Genomic DNA, 23,709 nt, shown 5'->3' on the forward strand with positions numbered 1-23,709 from the left:
TTTTCCGCTCTACTGTAATTTTTTTCCTTCACGTTTTCGAATTCTGGGCATGATTCTACACCAAAAATGATCATCAGCTTACCGAGTTCAAAAATGCTGTAAACTAGTGCAATCGGCGCGCAAATTGTACGCTGGTGTGCGGATTTGAGTTAATCGTCGCAAAGTGCCCAACACACATTATACCCTGGCGCGCAACCTAGAAGTCGAAGAGAAACTTGTCGAAATGCTAAAAATTCTCGAGAAGCTCAATAGATCTGATGCATATATACTACTAGGCAATTCTAATACAAATTATTAAGAATAGCGAATGACATTCATAAGTTAAACTTATACATTATATTTATCGTATGTTATGCTTAATATTACACACATAGATAAGCTTTATAAGGAAAACGAAATGGCAAAAATGTATAACATTTTCCTATACATTCAATAAGGATTTTTCTTTTCGTGTAGGCCGGGCTATAAGTGTCAAAGCGAAAAAGTATGCAGTTTGACAGATAGATACCCGACATGTTTCCGAACGAGAACAAAGGGAACAGCAGCGACTTTCGTCCTCTATATTGTGAATTTAGCACCAAATTGGTGTCGGAAATAACTTCATTGACTTCCGCTGCCTTTCTTATGCGTTAAACACTAGGTGGTGCGAATAGAAACGGTTTTATTTTTCAAGCTAGCTAACACACACCTACACTCTCCCGGCACACAGCTTGTAAACACGCACGAGCGTTCAATTTTCTTGCAACCACCTCTCTCAGCGCGGTTGTCAAACACGCCGTCGCGACGCTGTTCGGAAATGGTAAACATGATCAATCCACCATTATTCCGATTTTGTTCTCGTGTTCAAAGTTTATTATTTTCCATTCGCGATGGAAATTTTGATGGATAGTTGTTACAAAATTAGCTAAAATAGGCTCAAAATAATGTTTATCCTTATCCTTGCTTTCCAACGGCTTGACAGCGGCAAATGGAGATATTGTGACAACAGTTTTGATTATATTCGCAGCACCTAGATAACAATACTCTTCAATCAATCAGACAGGTTCAACAAGGTTTAACATAACCTCCATCTTCAATGTTTGGCTCCCGATGTTTGGCTCCCGATGAGAGAGCATATTGAGTCAGTCCGCGACACTCAGGTTAAACATAACATCGGAAGTAGTGCGCTGTATAGCAAATCTGATGCTCTTTTCAGCGCACTAATACTTCCGACGTTATGTTTAACGCACAGGAAAAGCAGCGGAAGTCAATGAAGTTACTTCCGACACCAATTTGGTGCTAAATCCACAATAGTTTCTTAACTCTATTTTTAGACATGTTTGGCCTGAAATAGCGTACAGCAAGCGTACAGAAAAAAATCACACGATTTTGTGTTTATTTCTCAGTGTGTGATCATGAAAATTTTCAAATCCACTGGGCTCACAAAAAATTCACCACTCAGGTTTCAGTGTTCAGTGACTTTTTGGCAACCCTATCCGCGGCGGGGTTTTTAATTTTTGACAGATTCCGTCGTTAATTTTATTTACATACAAAATCTAGTTTTACTTGTTTATTCGTAAAATTACAACAGTTTGCATAAAAATCAATGTAGGATTACTGCCGAAATTTGCCATGGATAAGTCGGACTACCTGAACCAGAAAATGCTCAAACCTCTGATGCCGGAGGACATGAGGAGTGAACTGATATCGGCCCTCAAATCACAAAACGTTCACCACAATCGGGTCCGATCCGTTAGAAGTAAGTAACCGATTCAATCAGGGTTCTTGATGATATCCTCAAATCGAACAATTTCAGATTTCAAGAAATTTCCTCCGCCATCGATTCCATCAAGCCCGGCTAACCAAGGTGCTAGCAATGAGGACGACAAGCGAAGCAACCTCCGATTGCAGGCAATCCAGGAAATTCGGACGTCGGAGGTTTCCTACTTGAAGCAGCTGGATCTGCTGATAAACTTCTTCGTGGCGCCACTAAAAACGAACGGTCTGATTCAGGAACGAGAACATGGACAACTTTTCGGCCAGCTGGAAACGATCTACAATCTGAGTCAGGAATTGCTTAAAAAGTTAGACGACGATCTGGACAATGTAGTCCGGGCATTTATGAACTTGGGACCATTCTTCAAGCTGTATTCGGTGTATGCGTTCGATTATCGGAACTCGTTGTGTACGCTGCAGACGCTGATTCAGAAGAACGCCGCGGTCAAACGATTCATTGCCAATGCGGAATCGCGACCGGAAGTGCAGACCAAGGTGATATCGTTGTTGATTACACCGATTCAACGGATCCCGCGGTACAAGCTGCTGTTGCAACAAGTTCTTCTCTATACTAGTCCTAGCGATGTAGCGTACAAGCAACTACAGGAATCGATAAAACTAGTGGAGCAATCCGTTTCCCACATCAACTCTGTGGTGGAGGATTATGAGAACACCCAAAGACTGATAACGGTTCAGAATGCCTTGACCAACAAATCGCTGAAGATTGTGAAACCAGCGCGGAAGATTCTCAAGGAAGGCGTTCTGCGGAAGCTGAAAACCGATGGGTCCACGTCCAAGAAATACTGCATACTGATGTCCGACATGTTCATCTACTGTCGAATGCTCAAGGACCAGGATCATCTCTTCTCGGACAATGGGCTGGAGTGCTGCTGTATTTTTCCGTTGAAGAAGTGCAAAGTGATGGAACTGTTCAGTGGGAACTTTAAGATAACTTGCAGCGGCGATGGCACCATATTTACCGCTGATAATCCGGAGGACTGCCGCAGTTGGTTCCAGGCCATTCGGGAGGCCATTGAACTACATGTGCAGTGTAGGAAGACACTCAGGAAGCTGTCGAGCAACAGGAAGCCGATGCGGTAAGTTTTGAATAAAATTGAGTCGAATGCGATGCACTGTGCGCCAAGTTAGCAAATAATACTAGCGCCACACTAGCGCCCTCTCAGCTTTCAAAGAATTTTCCTGGGCATGTACCTAGATTGTAGGCATTGTCTAAAAAACACATGCGACATGCGTTATGCGCTTTTCATCCATTTCGTCCTTCATTCTTTTCTCAGCAAAAAGCACATCCAAAAGATGGAACCGGAGGACGACTACCTTTGGTTGTTGCGGCGTAAAACGGCCAGCCCGATCAAATCGCCAAAAGCGCGAACCAATATGTGGCCATTCCGGAACATGGACTGCTTGCGAGCGAATCGACGCCGTTCGCTACATGACGACTCGCTTATGGCGGCGACGACAACAACGACCCTCGGCAGTCGATTCGAATCGGACAGAATCGGCTATCGGAACCAAAGAGCCGTTGCCAATGATGAGAATAGCGAGATGATGATGCCGAGGCCAGATCCGGTACCTATGGACTATGTAGAGCAGGCAGGTTCCAGTGGTGGCCCTCGTAGCAACGCCACGGGACCACCCAAGAAACAGGTTAGTTTTCAGTTGCCTGCTTCGTACTATAAGCGATGCTAGAGGTAGGTACGTTATTTATTTTTTCAAAAGTATTTTTCGTAAGATTATTTGAATCTCATTTTACACACTATCATACTGTATGAACTCGTACTGGACAATCTGTCTATCTATATTGCTATTGCTAGATCTGAATTTAATATATGCATTTTTTTTGGCTCGAAGAACGTAGGTTTTAAATTGTGGAAAATATGAGAAATCAAGAGACTGGAACAAATTTGTATGGCGAGAACGGCGCAGCTTTTTGCTTTACAACATTGACAATTTTGCAAAAATCCGCATATCATCCTGTTCCATACGGTTTGCGCCTCAGTAAGGGTGATGAAAATCCTGATTTTTTCTTATATCATCCCCAGTAAAAACTTTCATTTGGATTTTAACATTTTAAGGGAGAAAAAATAAATTATTGAAATTTTTTTTAAAAAAAATCATTGTGAGGTAAAATTTTAGTCGCCTGGAAAATTTCATTATAAAATAAACCCGTTTGAGCTTCAGCTTGAGTTTGATTGACCGCCCGTAGATAATACTCCCGCAAGACCAGCTACACTCACCAGACTGTAGTTCGTCGTCTCCAGACTCAAGCAAATCGTGGCCAACGCTCGCAAACTAACCTCCTCGTCAATTTGCTGCTCCGCCGAGGGCGATACCACTAAAATCTCCTTTCACAGGGTTTCAGTTTACGATCTAACCTTTCAGAAAACCCTTGGTTCAAAATATTCTATTGGTGAAAAATTAAATAAATCATATTTGAAGATTTTCTATCGAATTGCAGTACATTAGAGCTTTTTTTGTTGATGATCAGCCTAAGCAAAGTTTTCGAAAGGGTAATCCTCGCACGATTAAACCGTCACCTGGAAACGGAAGAAGTTATTCCAGCGGAGCAGTTCGGTTTCAGAACGGGACACTCAACGGTGCACCAACTCGCTCGCATCACGCAAAAAATAAAACACGGATTTCGAACGGGAAAATCGACTGGCATGATTCTTCTCGACGTGGAAAAGCCTATGACTCCGTGTGGCAAGACGCTGTCGTGTACAAGCTCTTCCGCTCGAATCTCCAACTCTACCTGGTCAAGATTGTGCAATCGTTCCTTTCTAATCGTACTTTCACGGTTGCCGTGAATGGTGAAAACTCCAGCACCCACAACATCCCCTTTGGCGTGCCTCAAGGATCAGTCCTGAGTCCGATTCTCTACAACGTTCTCACTTCTGACCTGACATACTGATGGTAGACGGTGTATCATACGCATTCTTTGCGGATGACACGGCTTTTCTAGCGTCGCACAAAGATCCGCAAATAGTCGTTACTCACCTCCAAGCGACGATGAACAATCTCCAGGAGTTCCAACGGAAGTGGCGAATCAAATTGAACGCAGGAAAAACGCAGTCGATTTTCTTCACGAAGAGGCGTGTTGCTCGACACCTTCCCCGCAGGTCGATTACGGTCAACGGTCAGCCAACTGCATGGGACGATGAAGTCAAATATCTTGGAGTGCTGTTCGACAAGAAGCTATAGTTCGACAAACATGTGAACTACGTCGCCGGAAAGGTTAATCGGTCTACCAAAGCGCTGTACTCCCTGCTGAATCAACGGTCGAAGCTGCACATTAAGAAAAAGCTGCTAGTAGTCAAGTGCGTCATCCAACCAATGATCACCTATGCATCGGCGGTTTGGGGAAGCTGTGCTAAATCTCACCGCAAAAGGCTGCAGGTGAAACAGAACAAGCTGCTCAAGATGGTTCACAACTTAAACCCTCGGTATCCGACCGATGATCTCCATAAGCTGGCCGGAGTCGACACCGTCGATGCAAGCATTGAACGAGCCAAGAGATCCTTCAGGACTTCCTGTGAGATATCAGCGTATCTGCTCATCGGAACACTCTTTCCTCAACATATGTGATACTAGTTTTAAGATAATCTGAGATCTAGCGTTTTTCGCATTCTTTTCCCTAAAATAGCCGAAAGTAGCTAGTATTTTTTGTTCTGTGTATTTATGTCTCATAAAATGAATTGAATTATTTTCTCAGTTGAAAGGTAAACCAAATCTCTGAAGTGTAAATGTGAATAGTAGATATAAGAAAGTTGAATTCTGGACAAATAAATCAAATTGAAATTGAAAATTGTAAATAATTTAGCTTCGACCAAATCTTTAGTGTCTGATAGCCAAAAAATTTATGGGAAATATCTTAGAACAGTATACCTACTTAATCACTTACTTGCTACTTTTGAACTCGAATTCATACCGGTCATCAATGCCTTATGGAGAAATCATATCCACTGGACCGGTTATGGGACAGACACCTTTTATCACCTAGAGCTTCAAATTCCGTTAAACCCTACTCAACTACAAATAATTCAATAACGTTTTCGCGACCGAGTATGATCCCTATAGCTTCACTGCCCGCACTCACATAACAGTCCCATTTGCAAAAAGTAGGGATTGAGAAAACGGCATTTGAAGTTTGAAAACTTGTTTCCATATAAAACTTTGAAAAATCGACAAAATTTGAAAAATATTTCGATCATCTCGAAGCTTTCACAGATTACTTTGCACATGAATATATAACTGTAAGAAAATATTACAATTACTACAACGTTGTTCAGTTTTGTGTAACGTAACACAAAAATCCACGATGGGACTGTTATGCGGGTACTTTTGATATGGGACGCTCATGACTTGGTATTTTTTTCGCACATTGACATAAAAATTCGTAATTTTTATTGTTGTTTTTGGAAGTACATCAAAAATGATGACTATTCATAACGTTAACTCAAAAGTGATGAAAAGTCAAATGGGACTATTATGCGAGTGGGGGCAGTATACCTACCTCCTCACATGCTGTCAGGGCGGGTGTTGAAGATAACACAGCGTAACAAAAATTAACTTTTGGTCTGTCTCAAGAGCAAACTTATCCCAACTAACATTTTCAGCTTCAGCTTCAGCTATAACCTTCACTCATTTGCTTTATGTTGTGTAACCATCGAATAAAAGCAGTCAACGCTGAATAAAAGGGAAGCAAGTCAAATATAAATTATAAGCTAATACACGATTGCAAAACAAGCCTTGTTTGCTCATGACTTGGTATTTTTTTCGCACATTGACATAAAAATTCGTAATTTTTATTGTTGTTTTTGGAAGTACATCAAAAATGATGACTATTCATAATAAGGTCATCAATTGTTTTAGTGAATTGCAGTTGAACAACATTGCACGACTCAAGATGTGGTAGTCCTTGAATAATTATGTGGTCTCTGTGGTAGAGCACTAGTTCAGATCATGCAAAGAATATAACAATAATAAGATAAGTTTAAATAAAAAGAATAGCTTTTTATGCAATCATAATAATTTTCAATAAAAGAATATAACAATAATAAGATAAGATTTGGAAACCCCATACCAAACATACTTGAAGAATGACAACTTTGCAATTCAAAAAATATTAAACAAAATAATTACATTGCAGTTATGGCATGTGTTTTCAATGCATTATATTCAAACTCATCGTAATTTATCCATAAATATTTGTGGATATGTTTAAGCTTTCTTGATGTCTACACCATTTTTGAATAAAATTGATAAAATAATACTTGCTGTTAAACTGTAAATATGTATGTTAGCTCAGTATGGTTGTATGTATTCTGCAGGCCAGAATATGAGAAATATATGCTTTTGTAGCTTGAACGGCCCTACCACAATAGATAAAACAACTGGTTTCCAAGGATGGGAACACTCACTTGCAAAGAGTTACACTCACTTGCTATATTTTCTTAGCTCAGAAGCATGCTATCAAGAAACGATGTATGAACGACTTTTGCATTGTGGTTTTGTATAAAATTTTGCTGAATAGAGTAGGGGTCGCACACGCATACCGAAGTCGTGAGGGAGCTGCGAAGGCAACTCTCCACAAGGTGAATGTAAGTTACACTCACCTCGTGGAGAGTTGCTTTTACAACTCTGTCACGACTTTGGTATAGGTAGAAAATAGCAAGTGGGTGTAACTCTTTGAAAGTGAGTGTTCCTATCCCTGCTGGTTGCTATGAAAAAAAAAAACCTAACAAAAAAAGGTTACTCGATCTTTTTTTCTGATCGAAGCTTCCCACAAATATTAGCAAGGGTGCGACCATTCATTTGTAAAGATTTACATTCATTTATTATCTCAGTTCCGAAGCAGCTATCGAAAAACAATGGATGAATTTAACCTTGTAGTTTTATCTGAAAGTTTGCCGAATAACATTGGGGTCGCACACGCATACCAAAATCGTGAGCGAGCTGTGAAGCGTGAATGTAATTTACATTCACCGCGTGGAGAGTTCCCTTCACCTCGCTCACGACTTTGGTATACGTTTGCGACCCCAATGTTATTCGGCAAACTTTCAGATAAAACTACAAGGTTAAATTCATCCATACATTGTTTTTCGATAGCTGCTTCAAAATTGATGGGGCACGTTCAGTGTAGTACTAGATTTGTAGTAATGAGCTGAATTTTAGTATAGTGAGAAGGTCAATTCTCCGTTTCTGCAATGAAATGGTGCAAAAATCGTGGGTATTATGAAAACATTGGATAACTATGTTGTTTATGTTGCAAGAAATGGAGAAAACAACAACACTGTTGTCCAAAGTTTTGCTCAAACAGCATCAAATTAGGCAATGAATCATAATACCCACGCTTTTTGCACCATTTTATTGCAGAAACGGAGAATTGACCTTCTCACCATACTAAAATTTAGCTCATTACTGCAAATCTAGTACTTCACCTATCTGTCCTATAGCAAATGAATGTAAATCTTTGCAAATGAATGGTCGCACCCTTGAATATTAGTAGTCGATAAGTATGCAACAAGCAATATTCTATTCTTAAAAAGTGGTTTAGAGTGCCCGCCTGGCATACACGCACCAATGTGTGAGCCCTCTGCCAAACCAACCCAAATCTCATAAATACTCCAACATTCGCATGAATTTGAGCAGATGCAAAGGTATATCGGTCTGATGTGGATACACATGATTGCAATCATCACTTTCCTTTCCCTTCCCCACATTGACCGGCAACCTGACGTCGCAGGCGCCATTCTCGCCCAAAAATAGAAGATCACCAACGCTCACACACTGAAGATGACTGCTAGTCCCCGGCAGATTTCATTGGTTCCTTGTGTGAGAGGTGATACTGGAGTAGCATCTACGGTTGACCAATCCAGCTCAAGCTCTTAAAAAGTGGTTTAGAGTGAAAATATATAATTACTACAGCAACTGCGCAGAAATATCGCTTAATTTCCCAAAAAGAAAAAGATCCCTTTGAACCTTTACGTTGGTACTTTGTTTGGTATTATTCTGATCTTGTCTAGTCTAGCCTACACACTAAATTTCGATTTTTTCGACCAATAAAATGAATTGCTGGAACGTCATCAGCAAACTGTAGGGTGCCGAAAATTCAGTAATGATAGCTGAAGATTCAGCAAAGTTAGAAATTGCTGAGCATCAGCAAGAGAGTTATCAAACACTTAGCATTTTCCTGGACACATTTTGCGCGCTCCTGCCCGAAACACTGGAGCGAGCAGAAGGACGTAAAAATTCATCCGAATTACTGAAAAATCAGCAAGAAATATTTTACTGGATGGATTGCTGGTTTTACAGCGTGTCAAATAAAAATAGTGTGTATATCTTGTATCGACTTTTCGAACCCTCTAAGCAGAATACCCTCTTTGAATGAGTGTAATCAGTTTCGTACCTTTTAATTCCGCCCTATGTTGCTTATCCTTTGACAGATACGCGTATTTCGACTACCACTTGTATAAGCAGGCCCGGATTTAAGGGGGGGCAATGGGGGCAAGTGCCCCGGGCCTCCCGATTGAGGGGGCCCCCAAGAATCCCGAAGCACTATATATATATTGTTTACCGAGCTTATATAAAATGCAGTTGTCCTAGAGTAGTTCTAATTGGTTTACCAAAAGTATTGAGATTATTTCATAATCTGAAATTTGACTTGAGAATAAGTCGAAATCCTAAACTTCATGATTTTTGGTGCACTGGCACTATTTTTAGAATGGATTTACAGTTTTTGTGGGATATTTTTTTCGATATGAGCTGATATTTTAAAACAATGTTTCGTCAATTTATTCATAAATGCAAAACAATTTTGTTCATCCAATTGAAATTGAAAAAAAAAAACAAAAACTAAACGATTCAATTGTTTCCCCAGAGAGGTATACAATATTCATCAATTGGATAAAAAGATGTTTCTTGTTAACCCTCTAATACCCAATCCCGCCTTTAGACGGGGTATAGTTTGAGCATTTTTGTAATTTTTGTTTCGTGGAAAATCAATTTTTTCATATTTTTGGCTGATATTTAGGACTGTTCTGTACATCTCAAAATGGTTTTTAATGTATTTTAAAGCGTATTTACATTTTTTAAAAATCATTGATAAATTGATGTTTTAGTCACCTTTTAGATGTCATTGTTTATTTTGTATTGAATCGCTACAATTAACATATTTTATTTTTTTCCCAAATCATTCTCTCCTTGTTTAATAGTTTAAGAGAATCGAATACACTCTAAAATTATTTTCCTCAAAATTACACGGAAAATAAAATTTTCTGTGAAAAAAATTCAAAATAATTATATTTCAACAATAATCATAAAATATCAAAATGTTTTCATCTCTAAAAATCCGTTCCCCAAATTGGGTTCCAGGAAAAATATAAAAGTTTGGGGATGTTCAAAAATAAAAATTAGAAAAATCAAAAACTGAAATTCACTAAATTGAGAATTAAAAAGAATCATCTTCCAAAACATGTTTAAATCGATTTTAGATGACAAAAAATGATATTTAGATCAAAATCAAAAATTTGGGTATTAGAGGGTTAATTTTGGTGTACACGAGTTCCTCTAAAACCTTTTGAAAGTTTTATTGAGTTCTGTAGAAAAATTAAATAGGGTTTGGGTACTAGTAGTGGACCCCCTAAGCCATCGACATTTACTTCTGCGGGTTTTTAGCTATGTTACGTCAGTAGATTGTTCCAAAGTGGAATTTTATGCCAAGTTTCATGTCTCTTCCTTATGTTAAGATCGTCAAACATACAAAAATAATAAATTATTCCAGTGAAATACGCATTTGAAAATATGCTTCGATGTTGCCTATAATGGACCCCACCGGGGTCCACTATACTGCCCCCACTCGCAAAACAGTCCCATGTGCATAGGAAACCCAGCAAAGATGGGACTGTTATGCGAGTGGCGGCAGTATAGGATTGTTTACACATATCTCGGCGCCTATAGTGGACCCCCCATTTGATTTCCATGTTATCTGTCACGCTGCCGACGGAGCCTATAGTGGACCCTCCTGAATGTGCCTTATAGTGGACCCTTTTGAGTGTTTACATTCATTAAATAGTTAAAATAATCGATTTTTGTGACCACTTGGCAATTTGTTTGTCAAAAACTGCTGTGGAACAATGTAATTGATGTTCCCCCGGTGGAAGTTGCCTCGAATCAGTTGATTTGGGCATTAATTTTTGGGTTTTTCTGTAGGGGGTCCACTATAGGCGCAGGGTCCACTACTAGCACACAACCCCTATGTTTCTTAACAAAACCAAAGAATAAATTTTTGAGAGTAAATTAAACGATATTTGTGCATCATTAGAAATGTCATATCATTGATTGTTTAACAATTCAATCACTTATTTTTCAATGATTGTTCATGCTTCTGTTGATTATACGATTATATTCTGAAAACAGCTGCTCAATATCCATCTGCCTCAGTTCGTTGAGGACAGATGTTTTAATGGGAAAGATATGATAATTATTCCAGAAGATGCTTAGGAAATTCGGATCAATTTTGGAAACGTAGCCACTCTGTGACGTAGCTTCCAAAAACATCTTGGAGCAGTGGTTTTACATATCTATATTTTGGGTTTCACCGACGTTTTCGAGAATTTATTGCTTCAGATTTACTTTTTTCAGTCTAAGTCTTGAAATATTTGTAAAATATTGCAATCGCAAAAAAAAAGTAAAAACTCAATACGAATTACACAACTTTGACAATAAATTAATATGTGGATTACATCTTTAAAATCTTGCTTTTGGGGGCCTACTCTTTAAAGTTTGCCCCGGGCCCCCCGAAGCCTAAATCCGGCACTGTGTATAAGCAACATAGGGCGGAATTAAGAGGTACGAAACTAGTGTGTATATATTAGAGTGGGTCAACGTTGTATGGAGAAACTTTAAATTTGATCGTATCAACCCGGAACAAAGCTTTTTCAATCTATATTAGCGTCCAAAACAACTGTGCAAAATTTGGGAGCGATTGATTGCGTCCCCGTATTCCGCATTGCGATTGAATTTGTATGGAAGTTAGTATTGGAAAACGTACTTTTTTGCATTTTACTCATAAGTTGAATTCTTTTGTCCAATACCATGTAACTATTGACGTTAAAGTATAGCCTAGGATATGCCGAAAAACTTTGCCGAAGACCGCAAAGTGATCCGATGCTTGTGAAAAAAGTTATTCGTCTGGTAACTTAGGCCAAAAATTGATATTTTATTATTGATGTTATTCCTTTACATGTTAAATAATGTTAAGCACCACTGGGCAATCTGTACGTTTTTCACAAGTGTCGGATCACTTTGTGGTCTTTGGCAAAGTTTTTCGGCATATCCTAGGCTAGACTGGTTAGACTGTTTTAGACGAAAAATTTCAATTTACGAGAAAAATGCAAAAAAAAACACGTTTTCCCATACTAAATTTCATACAAATTTCAATCACAATGCGGAATACGGGGAAGCAACCAATCGCTCCCAAATTTTGCACAGTTACTTTGGACACTGAAATGAATCGAAAAAGCTTTGTTCCGAAAAATCGATTTTGTTGACCCAGTCTACTATATATACCATAGCAGTTTGTTAAATATCAAATAGTTCAAAATGACTCCATTCTACTGTCTGTAGCATAGCAAAATATTGTATTGTTCATCACCTAACGGTAAAATCATGTAGCCTTCAAAAGAGAAAGCCACTTTGGCCTCGAGAAATTAAATTCTATTGTAAAGTTTATTATATACCTACTAGGCCCAAGTAACCACGGTGCTGAAGCCTTATTGAATGCAGATATACGGTGTATTTAGAGCAATCATTACTTTACATGCAAACTTAAGGTTGATTTAAAGTGTAAGTGGGCAATTATAGAATCAAGATAAGATTATACTGGTATAATCTTAGTTCAGTCGCATAATTGCCCATTTCCACTTTAAATCAACCTTAAGTTTGCATGTAAAGTAATGATTGCTCTAAATACACCGTATATCTGCATTCAATAAGGCTTTAGCACCGTGGTTACTTGGGGGGGTTGTGTGCTAGTAGTGGACCCTGCGCCTTTAGTGGACCCCCTTCAGAAAAACTCAAATATAAATGTCCAAATCAACTATTTCCAGGCAACTTCCACCGGGGGAACATCAATTACATTGCTACACAGCAGTTCCTGGCAAACAAATAACCCAGTGGCCACAAAAATCGGTTATTTTAACTATTTATTAAATGTAAACATTCAAAAGGGTCCACTATACGCACACTCAGGGAGGGTCCACTATAGGCACCATCGGCGGCGTGACAGCTAACATGGAAATCAAATGGGGGGGTCCACTATAGGCGCTAAGATATTTGTAAATAATCCTATAATGGACCCCGGTGGTGTCAATTATAGGCAACATCGATGCGTATTTTCAAATGCGTATTTCACTGGAATAATTTATTAATGTTATATGTTTGACGGTCTTAACATAAAGAGGGGACGTGAAACTTGTTGAAAAAATTGACTTTGGAGCAATCCACTGCCTTAACATAGCTAAAACACCGCAGAAGTAAATTTCGATGGCTTAGGGGGTCCACTACTAGTACCCAAACCCTACTCTGTGTACTAGCATAACACTAACTTAACCCTTTCCCGCCCATGGTGTCTGTAGAGCACCATAACTTTCAACCCTTGTATCTCTGAAACTAGTGAAGTTTTTTGAATGTTTTTAATTGTAAATCATGATTTCACATGTTGTTGTCTATCTAAAAGCATTACACTAAGTATGCGCATAAAAATTCAATGTTTTTGTCAAAAAAAGTTTTCACGAAAAGCTATTTTTTCGACAAAAAAATAATGACAAACTTTGACGTGTTAATCAATGGCATAGTTATCCTCATGGGTTGAAATAAAAATAGTTCCCAAGCAGATTTACTATTTCTTTGTGTAGTCATACGTTGAAAAGATCTGAAATGTGTATTTAAACTCTTAATTTGATACAATATGCATGGTGCATATATGCACCACTGGGCACATGGCGTGCAAAAAATAAGCAATTTTCCAATGTAATCATTGTTTGCATCTCATTCTAGAATTCTGTTGGCAAAAAGTTTGAAGTTTTTGAGAACAACTTGTCTCGAATTGTAATAAATTTGTATAAAACTGGTTCGGAAAGTACTTTTCTTGGATTGTCAAATGAAGCATCCTGTGCTTTGATCATTTTTAACGAGAAAAATCATGAAAAAAAGGTCTTCAAATGCCTGGTGGTGCTCCAGAGCACCACCTCATATTTGAGTTGTAATAGCCTTAAACGATAATTTTGGCCTAGAAAATAAGATTTTGTTCTACCATTTTGAGCAAAAATAATAAAAACTATTTTTAAACACTAAAAGAAGTCATGGGCGGGATAGGGTTAAGCGTAATTACTAATACTAGAGTTCCGCAGCGTCCCAGGTCCGGACGAGTTCTTTGGTCACCACGACGGATACTTGTCCGCAATGTTCCGAAAGTCATGAGTTGTGGAAACGCGACACCTTCAAAAAGGCTGGCATCACTGATCGGTATGACACACTCCGCTGGTCGCAGTGATGCAAACTTTTCATAACCCGTTATCGCCAATGATTCTTCTTCAGCTCCGATGACTATTAAAAACATTGATCAGTATATCCGCACAAGCTTTCGGATTGCTTCAGATTAAGAAAATAAAAACTCTTAGCGTTTCAGTGTCTCTCTCGCAAATATCAATCGGGCTAATTTAATATATTTTCGTACAAAATATCCTAGCTCTTTACAATGAACCCCATCGAAAGGACTCTCTATCTAATTACATTCCATAAGTTTTACAATTTGTTCCTCCATTTTATCATTTTCTCGGCATGATTAGCTTTCAGTTACTGTCTATTGCATTCTCAACTTGTGGACCATTTTCATATTATAGGCAGGTATATGTACAAACTAAATACTCACAAAATCTGAACGAATATCATTTTGATTAAGGTTGTTGCTCTACGGACGTTTTCGTAGCTATTTATTTGGCTTTGCACGGCTGTTAGGTATAGCTATATGGTACTTAAACTGTGTGGGGGGTAGTTAACCGTCGGATACTAAGTTAATTGATCGAAGTTGCTGGACAATCGTTGTAAAGGTTTACTTTTGTTAAAGAGAGTTAGAGATCAGCACGCAAAAGATCTAACATATGTTTAGATTTTAGACATTTCGTTTCAGTTATTGCATTCGTAAAATCAGTTTCCTTCGTAAAATATATATTACAATCGGACAAATAAAAACGTCAAACGTTTAGTTGTAACAGAGGCAGCCTATGACGTACATCAGAAAAAGAAATTGCTGAATTTCAGCAACATTTTTGCTGAATTTCAGCACAGCTTTGCTGATCAACACTGTCAAAATTGCTGGATGGTTCAGCAAGTTGAAAAATAATTGCTGATACTCAGTAATTTGTATTGCTGAATGCAATCAGCACGCCAAAAATCAGCAAAGTTTGCTTGATTACTTGATTACGCAAAAATATTTTGCAGTGTAGTCATTTTTCTTAAAGCTGCTTAGGACAAAACCGATTGAAACAATCATAAATTACGCAAACGTTCAGTTAGCATGACCGCAATTATTTGTATGTTTTTTTTTGTGTTCGGCCAAAAGACGCCGTTACGCCAAACAGCTTTAGACTGATCGACTTTATGCCATTTGGTATACCACTGTTATAACAGTAACGTTTGAAGAAATAAGAAAAGAATTAAAAATCTAGATTTATTTTAAATAAAATATAAAATTTTAGTCATTTTAGAAATGAACGGATGTGATGTATATGAAAACGCGGTTCACGATTCTCGTCTGGCGACGTGCTAAAGCCGCACTTTCCGTATAAAACAAATGGAATCGTAAAATTTAAAATAAACATAGGCGATAGACGTTATAGCTTAGTAAAATTTAAATAAAGCTCTCTTATCAACTAAACTTGTTAGGCTTCCTCCGGAAGAAGCCACCATGGCCAAGCCTGTCTCAGCTGGTTTTCCCTTGCTTCTGGGATATCACCTGGTCCGATATCATTATAATGCACTGTTCCTGGGTGATGGCCGCGAGTTCTTTCAACCACTCGTCCAACACCACGGCGCTAACGGCCAAATCCCGCTGCCGTTCGCTTCCGATACCCCCGACAATGGACCCGTTGATGTTGATCAGCGAGTACTCGAGGCTGTTATGGGGACTCCCAGTGCCCGAGGCTATACTTGTGGGACCTCCGATGTTCATGCTCATAGGCCCTCCACCCAATGAGGACGGATGGTCCACGAATTGGGTTTCTGCTTCCCGGGATTCCCTTCGGTTGCCGCTGCTGCCGCTAATGAAGCTACTTACCCCGGAGCTGTTGGATGACAGATACTGCTGGGAACCGGCTGGCGATGGCGACGAAGAAGATTGATGACTGGCAGACGAGTTGTTACTGCTAGATCCTCCTCCTGAGGTATGCCATGAGGTAATTGAGAACGTACAAGGAATTAGTTTTTACATTCGGGATACGTGAACGAACATATTTACAATAATCTACAGAATATTCAAGCGACAAACAGAAAACAATGCAAAACACACATATATCGTGCTTTAATTTTTTATTTTTGAAATTGGAGAATGAATAGTTATTATAAACATTTCATGAAAAATATACATCATGCACATGCAGGTGATATAAAGGGAATATTTAGAATGTGAATTTTTGAGAAGTTGAGAAGGGTGACTTTGGTATTTTCGGCAGTTTTGTTCTCTTCGTCATGAAGGGCTTTGGTTGATCCATTTTGGATGAAATTTGGTGTCATGGTTCAGTTTGGTATGGAAATTTTTGAGGCCAATTTTAAGTTCAACAGGTTTTAGAAATAACCCCCTACCGAAAATACCATAAGTGATCAAATCATTAATTCAGTGCTTCTTCCCCTGATGCATCAATATTTTAAAATCTACCCTTGTAGCTTTTTTATTTAACTTCGGAATCCCTCGCCGAAGTTTTCGGGTGTTATGTACTCTTGGTTTGTGTGATTGTATAATATAACGTCGTTTATGTACTTAAAATGCATTGAGGGTAGATATGAACCTTCTCATTGTGAAATTTTCTGATTTGTGCACATTCTTTAACAGGATAAGCTAAAATATGATATCTGATTAACGATTTTCTTTAAAATAAATACATTTTTCGTTTGAAAATAAAATTTCCTTTTTTCTCGGGATCCCGGGAAATGGTTATATTTTTTCCCCTTTCCCGGGAAGCTGAATCGCGGGAAAATTGGAAGCCCTAATCCTGACTGACTGACCAATTGAAAACTTTCCAATCTTCTACCGTAACTTTCTGAGTCAGTTTGCAACAGTGTCTTAATGGATATCATTTCTTGCGTACGTCTGGCAAACTGCTTCTGAAAAATCACGCACTCTTTCCTATCTTCAGGTCTAGTGTAGAGGTTTCAACTCTATTCAGAGTGCAGCTAGAAACCTAAAACCTAAAAAAAATATTCGGGATATCTACATTCAGGAAAATACATTCTGGGCTATCAGATCTTCGGTAGCTGAACAAAACCGTGTACAATATTTAGTGCTCCGATAATGCTTTGGTATTTATTACTTCTGGGTATTCAGAATCCTCCTTCTTTCATTGGATAAATCCTGGGTCCATGGGCTTGGCATTTTGAAAGATGAATTTCTCCGTGAGCTTGGAAATATATGCCTTCTGGCTCACCATGTAACAATCATTATTGAACTCGAAATGCGTTCTCAAGAACAATTTCAGATTTCCGAACAGCGACATGTTGAACTTCTCCAAAGTGGCCATAATTTATTGAAATTCGGTTTTGCTGCTTTACGCGATTATTATGTCGTCTACATAAACTGCTATGAACGTATTGCTGTTCTTCGTAATCCTCTTGTACAAACATGGATCAGCCATAGATGTAACGAATCCCATTCTGCGAAAAACTACTTTGTAGTCCAAGCCATAGCGCTGGAAAAACCATAGACCACCTCGTAGCGTAAGATTTCACCATGTGCATTCGTTTTGCGTTTATATATTCCACTTTCTTCTTGTGCTGTGTCTTTCCGAAATAATGGCAGATGATCTTCTTTACTTCTACCATGAGCGCGGATACATCCGCGACAGCATGATTCTCCTGTAGCTTCCGGGCGTAGTCCAAAACTTTTCTCTTGGCGAAAGACATCTTCAGTTCATCGTCCTTCAGAACTAGCAAGGTTGTTGGAAGCCTTCGTACTTGCCTACCACAACAAAGGTACCTTTGGCACTGGCTCACAACACTTCATGGATCTTCGAGCTGCAAGTATGTTTGCACCGTAATGTTTCAGGTTGCCCAATTCTCGCGTTGGATGAGTCGTTGAAATCGACAGGCTTGAAATCGATTGGTATCGACCGGGTCCGCTTGATCCGGTTGCGCTGCAAGCCATCAGCAAAAAATGCTGATTTCTATCTTGATAGCAGGTTTTGGGCATGTTCGTTGTCTTTGTAGCGATTCGTCATATCTTTTATTTTAAATAGATAGTTGTTCATTTTTATAAAATTTAAATTTCGGCTCCGCAAAACATTAAACGCGATTGAGCCCCAAATAAATAAACTACTGGTTAATGAAAAGCTATGACTACTGTGATAGAAGCAGCCACTGTCCTTCACACAGGATTTCTTGGAGGAATCCTGAAAAAAATCAGAAGGAATCCCATAACAAACTTCTCAAGGAGTTCCAGGGAAAACTCCTGGTTAATCTTTGAAGAAAACACTCGTTGAATCCACAATTTACGCAGGGAATTCCTTGAGGAATCCCGGCACGATTTGAATGAAATCTAGAAAGAAAAAATCCAGGAAAAATTACAGAAATAACTCCTAAGGGAATTTTTGGATTGAATTTGTGGACAAATCCCGATAGGAATTCCTGATGGAATCTCGGAATGAATTCCTGCGGAAATTCTGGAAGGAACCACAAAAGGCACTTCTGATGATAGCTCGAAAGAAAATCCTGAAACTCTGGAGGAATCCGTTAAGCAACCCCTAGAGCGCTCCCAGATGGAACTCCTGGTTAATTTCGAAACAATATATCTGGTGAAATCCCAGAAGAAACTTCGACAGGAACCCGTAAAAGAACTCCTGGAGAAATTTTAGTCGGATTCACTTGCATGATAGCCTGCAGACGTACGGCTACACTGCAGTAGACACTTGACAAGGCTAAGTTGACTTCACTTCTGTACACGTGTACAAGCCAGATTTTAAGCCGCAATGCACTTAAATAATCGCAATTGCGGTTTTGTGGAAGAGTGTAGTTCTCACGAGTCGGCTATCGATTCGAAATTGTTATATTCGAATTAATTGTTTCTGGCGTTTGATTTGAATAGGTCGAATCTGAATAGGAATCGCAGCGATCTTACGACTCATTTAAATCAAACGCCAGATTTATTAATTTGATAAATTCAAATACTGTTTATAATCAACTTTGTTTTGCAAAGATGTTTTTGCTGAATTAACAATTTGCTTCCTTAAAACGTCCAGCTACTGAAATGAACTTCTAGAAACTTGAAAGTTCCGATTAGCAGCTTTCAAGCTGCTTAAGACGCTAACAATGTGCCTTGCTGGATGCACTGATGAACAAAGCTCATTGTTAGCCTCTCAGACGGCGAGAAAGTTTCATTAGGAACATTATCTGTACTTTGAGGAACTTGAAAGTGTATTTGATCATGGAGGAATCCTAGCCAGAAGGGGAAATTCTCAACAAAAAAAAAGTCTTAGCTAGAAACTTCTTGAAGAAACCCGGAAAGAATTATTGGAGAAATGTCAGAAGAAACTACTGGTGGAATCCCAAAGAGAGGAACAAATGACTCATTACATAATATGTCTTTTTGGACACGAATACCAACTTATTTGGTGAAGTGTCTTTAATAAAATATAATAATAATATGTCTTGTCATAAGTTATGACTCATAACATAAACATATTATGATACAACGGAAAAAAAATTGCCCTCGCAGTAGTACTAAGGAAAACTCGGATAACCCCGACAACAGTTCATCATACATATTTTGAAAGTAAACGAATTTGATCTGTAATGAATCATTCAGAATGACTTAAAGGTTTTTTTTAAAGATTGTATATCATATTTATAAAGCAAACAATTTTAGAAAACTATAAATAAATGTTAATCCTTGTTAATATTCTCCATGACTCTATAAGTAAAACTAAAAACTGATTGTTAGATAATTAAATCCCATGCGAACAAACGTTTCCTAAACTAAATTAAACATTAGAAGCTGTAAGATTTCCAGTGATAGATTTTTTCGCCATTGAAATATAATTTATATAGACAAAGTGAAGATGAGAAAATTCATTTACAGAAAGTATACCCGAAACGAAAAAATATGTTCCAGCACCACCATCTAAGAGTACATGAAAACTATCTACAAACTGGCAAATGCGCACTGTACAACAATCAAACAGAAAACAACCAATGAAACAAAAACAGAAACAATCAAAAGAATAATGATGGATATGATATTTACCGGTAAAAAATTGAAATACTTGTGCTATACCAGATGAAGCTGACGAACGGACGGTAGAGCGAGCGAGAGTTTGTGGTTTAACACGAATGGAGAAAAACAAAAGTACTTTTAATCGGACTGCTTTCTTCACAATGAATCTCGAATCACAATGGAAAAAAAATGTTCAAGACGCAGAGGACATGACGGATACGATAAATGAACACGTGTGTGTGAGCACAAAATGTGATGAGTGCTGGGGTGCTGATTTTTTTTTTGCTCTGTTTGAAGAATGTTGTGACGCAAAAATGGTAAGAGATATTTGCATTTTTTTTTGTGTATAAATATGACGCAGTGTTACAACAAGCACAAAACATTTTATGTGATCCGTTGTAGGTTGTAGAACGTTATAAAAAAAGTATTGTCACCTAGTCTAGTTTTATGCGCAGCTATTCATTGAAAGAATCCTTGAGAATGATAAAATCGACTACTACTATCATTATTCTTGTCATTATAAATGCTTGCAGTACATTGGAACTCTAAATCATTAGTATTCATTTTTACGTATCGTATTAAAAAAAGAAGCTTTATAACTCTAAAACCTACAGTGGATCACAAATTACTTTTGCTCCGTAACACTGTGATGAAAGGATGGAAAAGATCGTGAAGAACGGTGGAGAAAAGTGTCGGAGATTATGGTAGTCACATTTCGTTCTATATCTTTTGACTTTGACCTAGCTTCGATTTCGCTTGATATAGTGTTTGGAAAAAGTTATTCAAAAAATAAGACAACCAAAAAAACGTACTAAAAGCGAGTAAAAATGCATTGAGTTTGCAATATCTAGGCGCGCTACTTGAGAGGGAGCTGGAAAGAAACCGCTTTTCCATACTGTTTCCACTACTTTGAAGCGTGTTGAAGTACAAAATCCAAAGTTGTCGCAAAACCGGATGTTAATCGCTAAAAAAAGCCAAAAATTGAAGCTTGGTTCGGAAAACAGTAGAGTGTGTGGTAGAAGGAAGCGGTGTGTTTTAGAAGGTGTCAATTCTTCTCAAAAGTATGTAAAAAGAAACGCAAAATGCGAGATTCGAGGTGTTATCTGATGCCAAATTAGAAAACGAAGCACTTACCAGAGGATCCGGGTCGTCGAAAAATACTGGAAAACGAATTGGAAATGCTTTTCCGTTTGGTGTCGTTTCGTTTGAACGGATCGTACGAGGAGCTTGGTGTGAGCTGCATCGGTGTCGTTTGCGACAGATTGGAAGTCATCGATACGGCGCCGGATGCACCGGCTCCACCATTCAGGAGCAACAGTTTACTGCTGTTGGGGTTGGATTCGATGGCATTCTTGCGCATGTTGATGAGCCGAAATTCTCGGTCAACGAGGAAGGACCGGGCGACATCCACGATCTCTAGCGATTCATCGCAGTCGGGCAGTTCGGCGTCAATTTGTTGTTTGAGGATTTTCAGGACCTGGTGGAAAAGTTAAGGAATATCCATATGGGATTCAAAGTATACTTGTTACGACTATACATTTTTGTTACATTAATAAGACAGAATAATTGTTTATTGTGTTATAATTTCAATATTCTTGCGTTCTTTGCGTTATATGTTATATTTTAACGGAAATATTCACCTAACTTTAATGCACATTTATAGGGTTCTGGCAGAATAGAGGCTCGAGAAATTCAATCCCATTTTGATTGCCAACTTTCAGGTCATTTCGTTCAGCGGTTAAGTACTAGAGATGCAAACATTTGCCTGACACGGACTTCAAGTTATAGAGCTCTAGTAATAAAACGCGAATCGGTGTGCCCGATTAGGATAGGTTTTCCTAGACAAAAATAAGCTATGAAAGCAGCAGCAATGACTGTCAACTAAAGGCGAACTGCCAAATAAAATACAATTCAAGGATTGACTGATGGACCCAAACCAATAATTGAAACATCGTTATCCTGTGATTGGAAAGTGTTATCCTTATGGATAACAGGGCATATTTGTGTTCTGTGTTGTGCTGTGTCCATTTGTGATGTTTCTAATTTGTGCATTTGTAAGGTTCTGTGCATCGCGATGTGTTTACAATAATCGGTTTACTTTTATTTTCGTAACATATTCCCGTATACTATAAAGCTGGATGAACTTGATTTTTGCAAGAATATCTGCAGTTCGGTTTCGGTTTCCGATTGCTCGACTATGCGGATCTCGGTAAAAGATTCGAAAAAAGCCAAGCACAGTTGTGTGTGAATGCCTTTTCATAGAAGCTTTACAACTTACCTGATGAAACGACGGCGTATCGGAAGTGGTCGGTATATCAGGTCGCAGCAGGATGGAGTGCAACAAAGGCAGAGGAAACCACGCCAGATGACTGATCAGCCCGGTAAGATGAAGATTGACGTACAAGCAGTTACTCGTAAACGTTTGCAACTTGCCCCATATGGCCGTTAGGAAGGGACCTGTAGAAGGATAACCAGTGTCAGACAAAGCTGCTGCCATCAATGGAATCAACTCACCCAAACTGACGGTCCCCTGCGCGAACAGATCCTCCGACAGATCCAGATCCACGATAGTTTCCTCCTTCACGCTGGAAACTTTCCACGCCTCATGCCGTCGACCGTCCTCACTTCCCGTTCCACCCAAATTTATAATATTCAAACTCTCGTACCCACTGCTATCACCCAGCGATTGCAAACTGTCCAATTGCTTCGAAGTCGTGGTCATCAGATGCGCCCCATGATGCCCCGTACCGAACATCCCCGCCGGCGATTGGCACTGACTCGACCGGTCCCCATCCCCGGTCATATCGACCGCACTGTCCGGACCGGTCGTAAACTCCGCTAGGAAGTTTTTGATCATTTGTACTTTATACGTTCGAACGTCGTCGCTCGCGCCCGCTGCACTACCGTTATGACTTAAACTATTGCTATTGTTGTTCACCAGCTTGCTCAATTTTTGGTAACGATACACATTGTTCCACTGATCACAGGCATGTTTGCATTGGACTATCCGGTTGCGGGCCTCCAACAGGTACGCCTGGTAGTTGGCCAGAAGCGTTTCCCCGGTATTGATCCCGTAGTGGTTCCAGTTGGCACCGATCGTTTTGCTGATGTTACGTCCACCCTGGGACATTGATGATGATGGCCCACTGCCCAGCATCGACGGTGGCTGGTTGACGCTATTGTTGTTATTGTTGATGTTCAACACGTTGTTGACCTTTTTCATAATGTCCGGCGATGTGTTCAGGAAGTACTCGACGGCGTTGCTGTATGGATCCACTCGATTCACCTTGAACCGATGCGAGATGGGCACGTGTTGACAGCTGAGCAGGTACTTGAGGGCCAATTCCAACATGATGTCTTCGCAGTTGAGACTCAGCAACGTGTCAAATAGGGACAAGGCCACCATGCATAGCTGAAAGGATTCAGATATTCAGAAGAAGTTTTCCTTAAGGGGAGCT

The 23,709-nt window shown here is 39.1% G+C and overlaps 4 protein-coding genes across 6 annotated transcripts in view; 2 read left to right on the forward strand and 2 right to left on the reverse strand.

The window, feature by feature from the left end:
• Positions 1-23,709, reverse strand: part of LOC109424709 (sphingolipid delta(4)-desaturase DES1) — a 429,300-nt gene that overhangs the window by 348,925 nt on the left and 56,666 nt on the right. The gene's annotated exons all lie outside the window — the stretch shown is intronic.
• The window catches only part of LOC134284301 (calcium/manganese antiporter SLC30A10-like), a 365,099-nt gene that overhangs the window by 81,179 nt on the left and 260,211 nt on the right, over positions 1-23,709 (forward strand). The window lies entirely within an intron of this gene.
• On the forward strand, positions 1,459-3,614 carry LOC109424717 (putative protein tag-52). Its single transcript, XM_019699875.3, has 3 exons — positions 1,459-1,738; positions 1,796-2,852; positions 3,051-3,614. The coding sequence occupies exons 1-3, from the start codon at positions 1,612-1,614 to the stop codon at positions 3,460-3,462; spliced, it is 1,596 nt and encodes a 531-aa protein (XP_019555420.3). The 5' UTR covers positions 1,459-1,611; the 3' UTR covers positions 3,463-3,614.
• LOC134284292 (FHIP family protein AAEL005291) lies at positions 14,456-23,662 on the reverse strand (the record flags this gene model as incomplete). Of its 2 annotated transcripts, XM_062843089.1 has the most annotated exon segments (5): positions 14,456-16,209; positions 20,282-20,320; positions 21,386-21,728; positions 22,530-22,708; positions 22,766-23,662. In XM_062843089.1, coding segments are annotated over 5 exon segments (1,913 nt in total), but the record flags the coding sequence as incomplete, so codon positions are not given.

This window comes from Aedes albopictus, chromosome 3, assembly GCF_035046485.1.
Source record: "Aedes albopictus strain Foshan chromosome 3, AalbF5, whole genome shotgun sequence".
In the NCBI taxonomy this organism is placed as follows: Eukaryota; Metazoa; Arthropoda; class Insecta; order Diptera; family Culicidae; genus Aedes; species Aedes albopictus.

Coding starts and splice junctions, on each gene's coding strand:
- LOC109424717 (XM_019699875.3), top strand. CDS start 1,612: ATGGATAAGTCGGACTACCTGAACCAGAAAATGCTCAAACCTCTGATG. Junction 1,739..1,795: donor TCGGGTCCGATCCGTTAGAA/GTAAGTAACCGA, acceptor GAACAATTTCAG/ATTTCAAGAAATTTCCTCCG. Junction 2,853..3,050: donor AGCAACAGGAAGCCGATGCG/GTAAGTTTTGAA, acceptor TTCTTTTCTCAG/CAAAAAGCACATCCAAAAGA.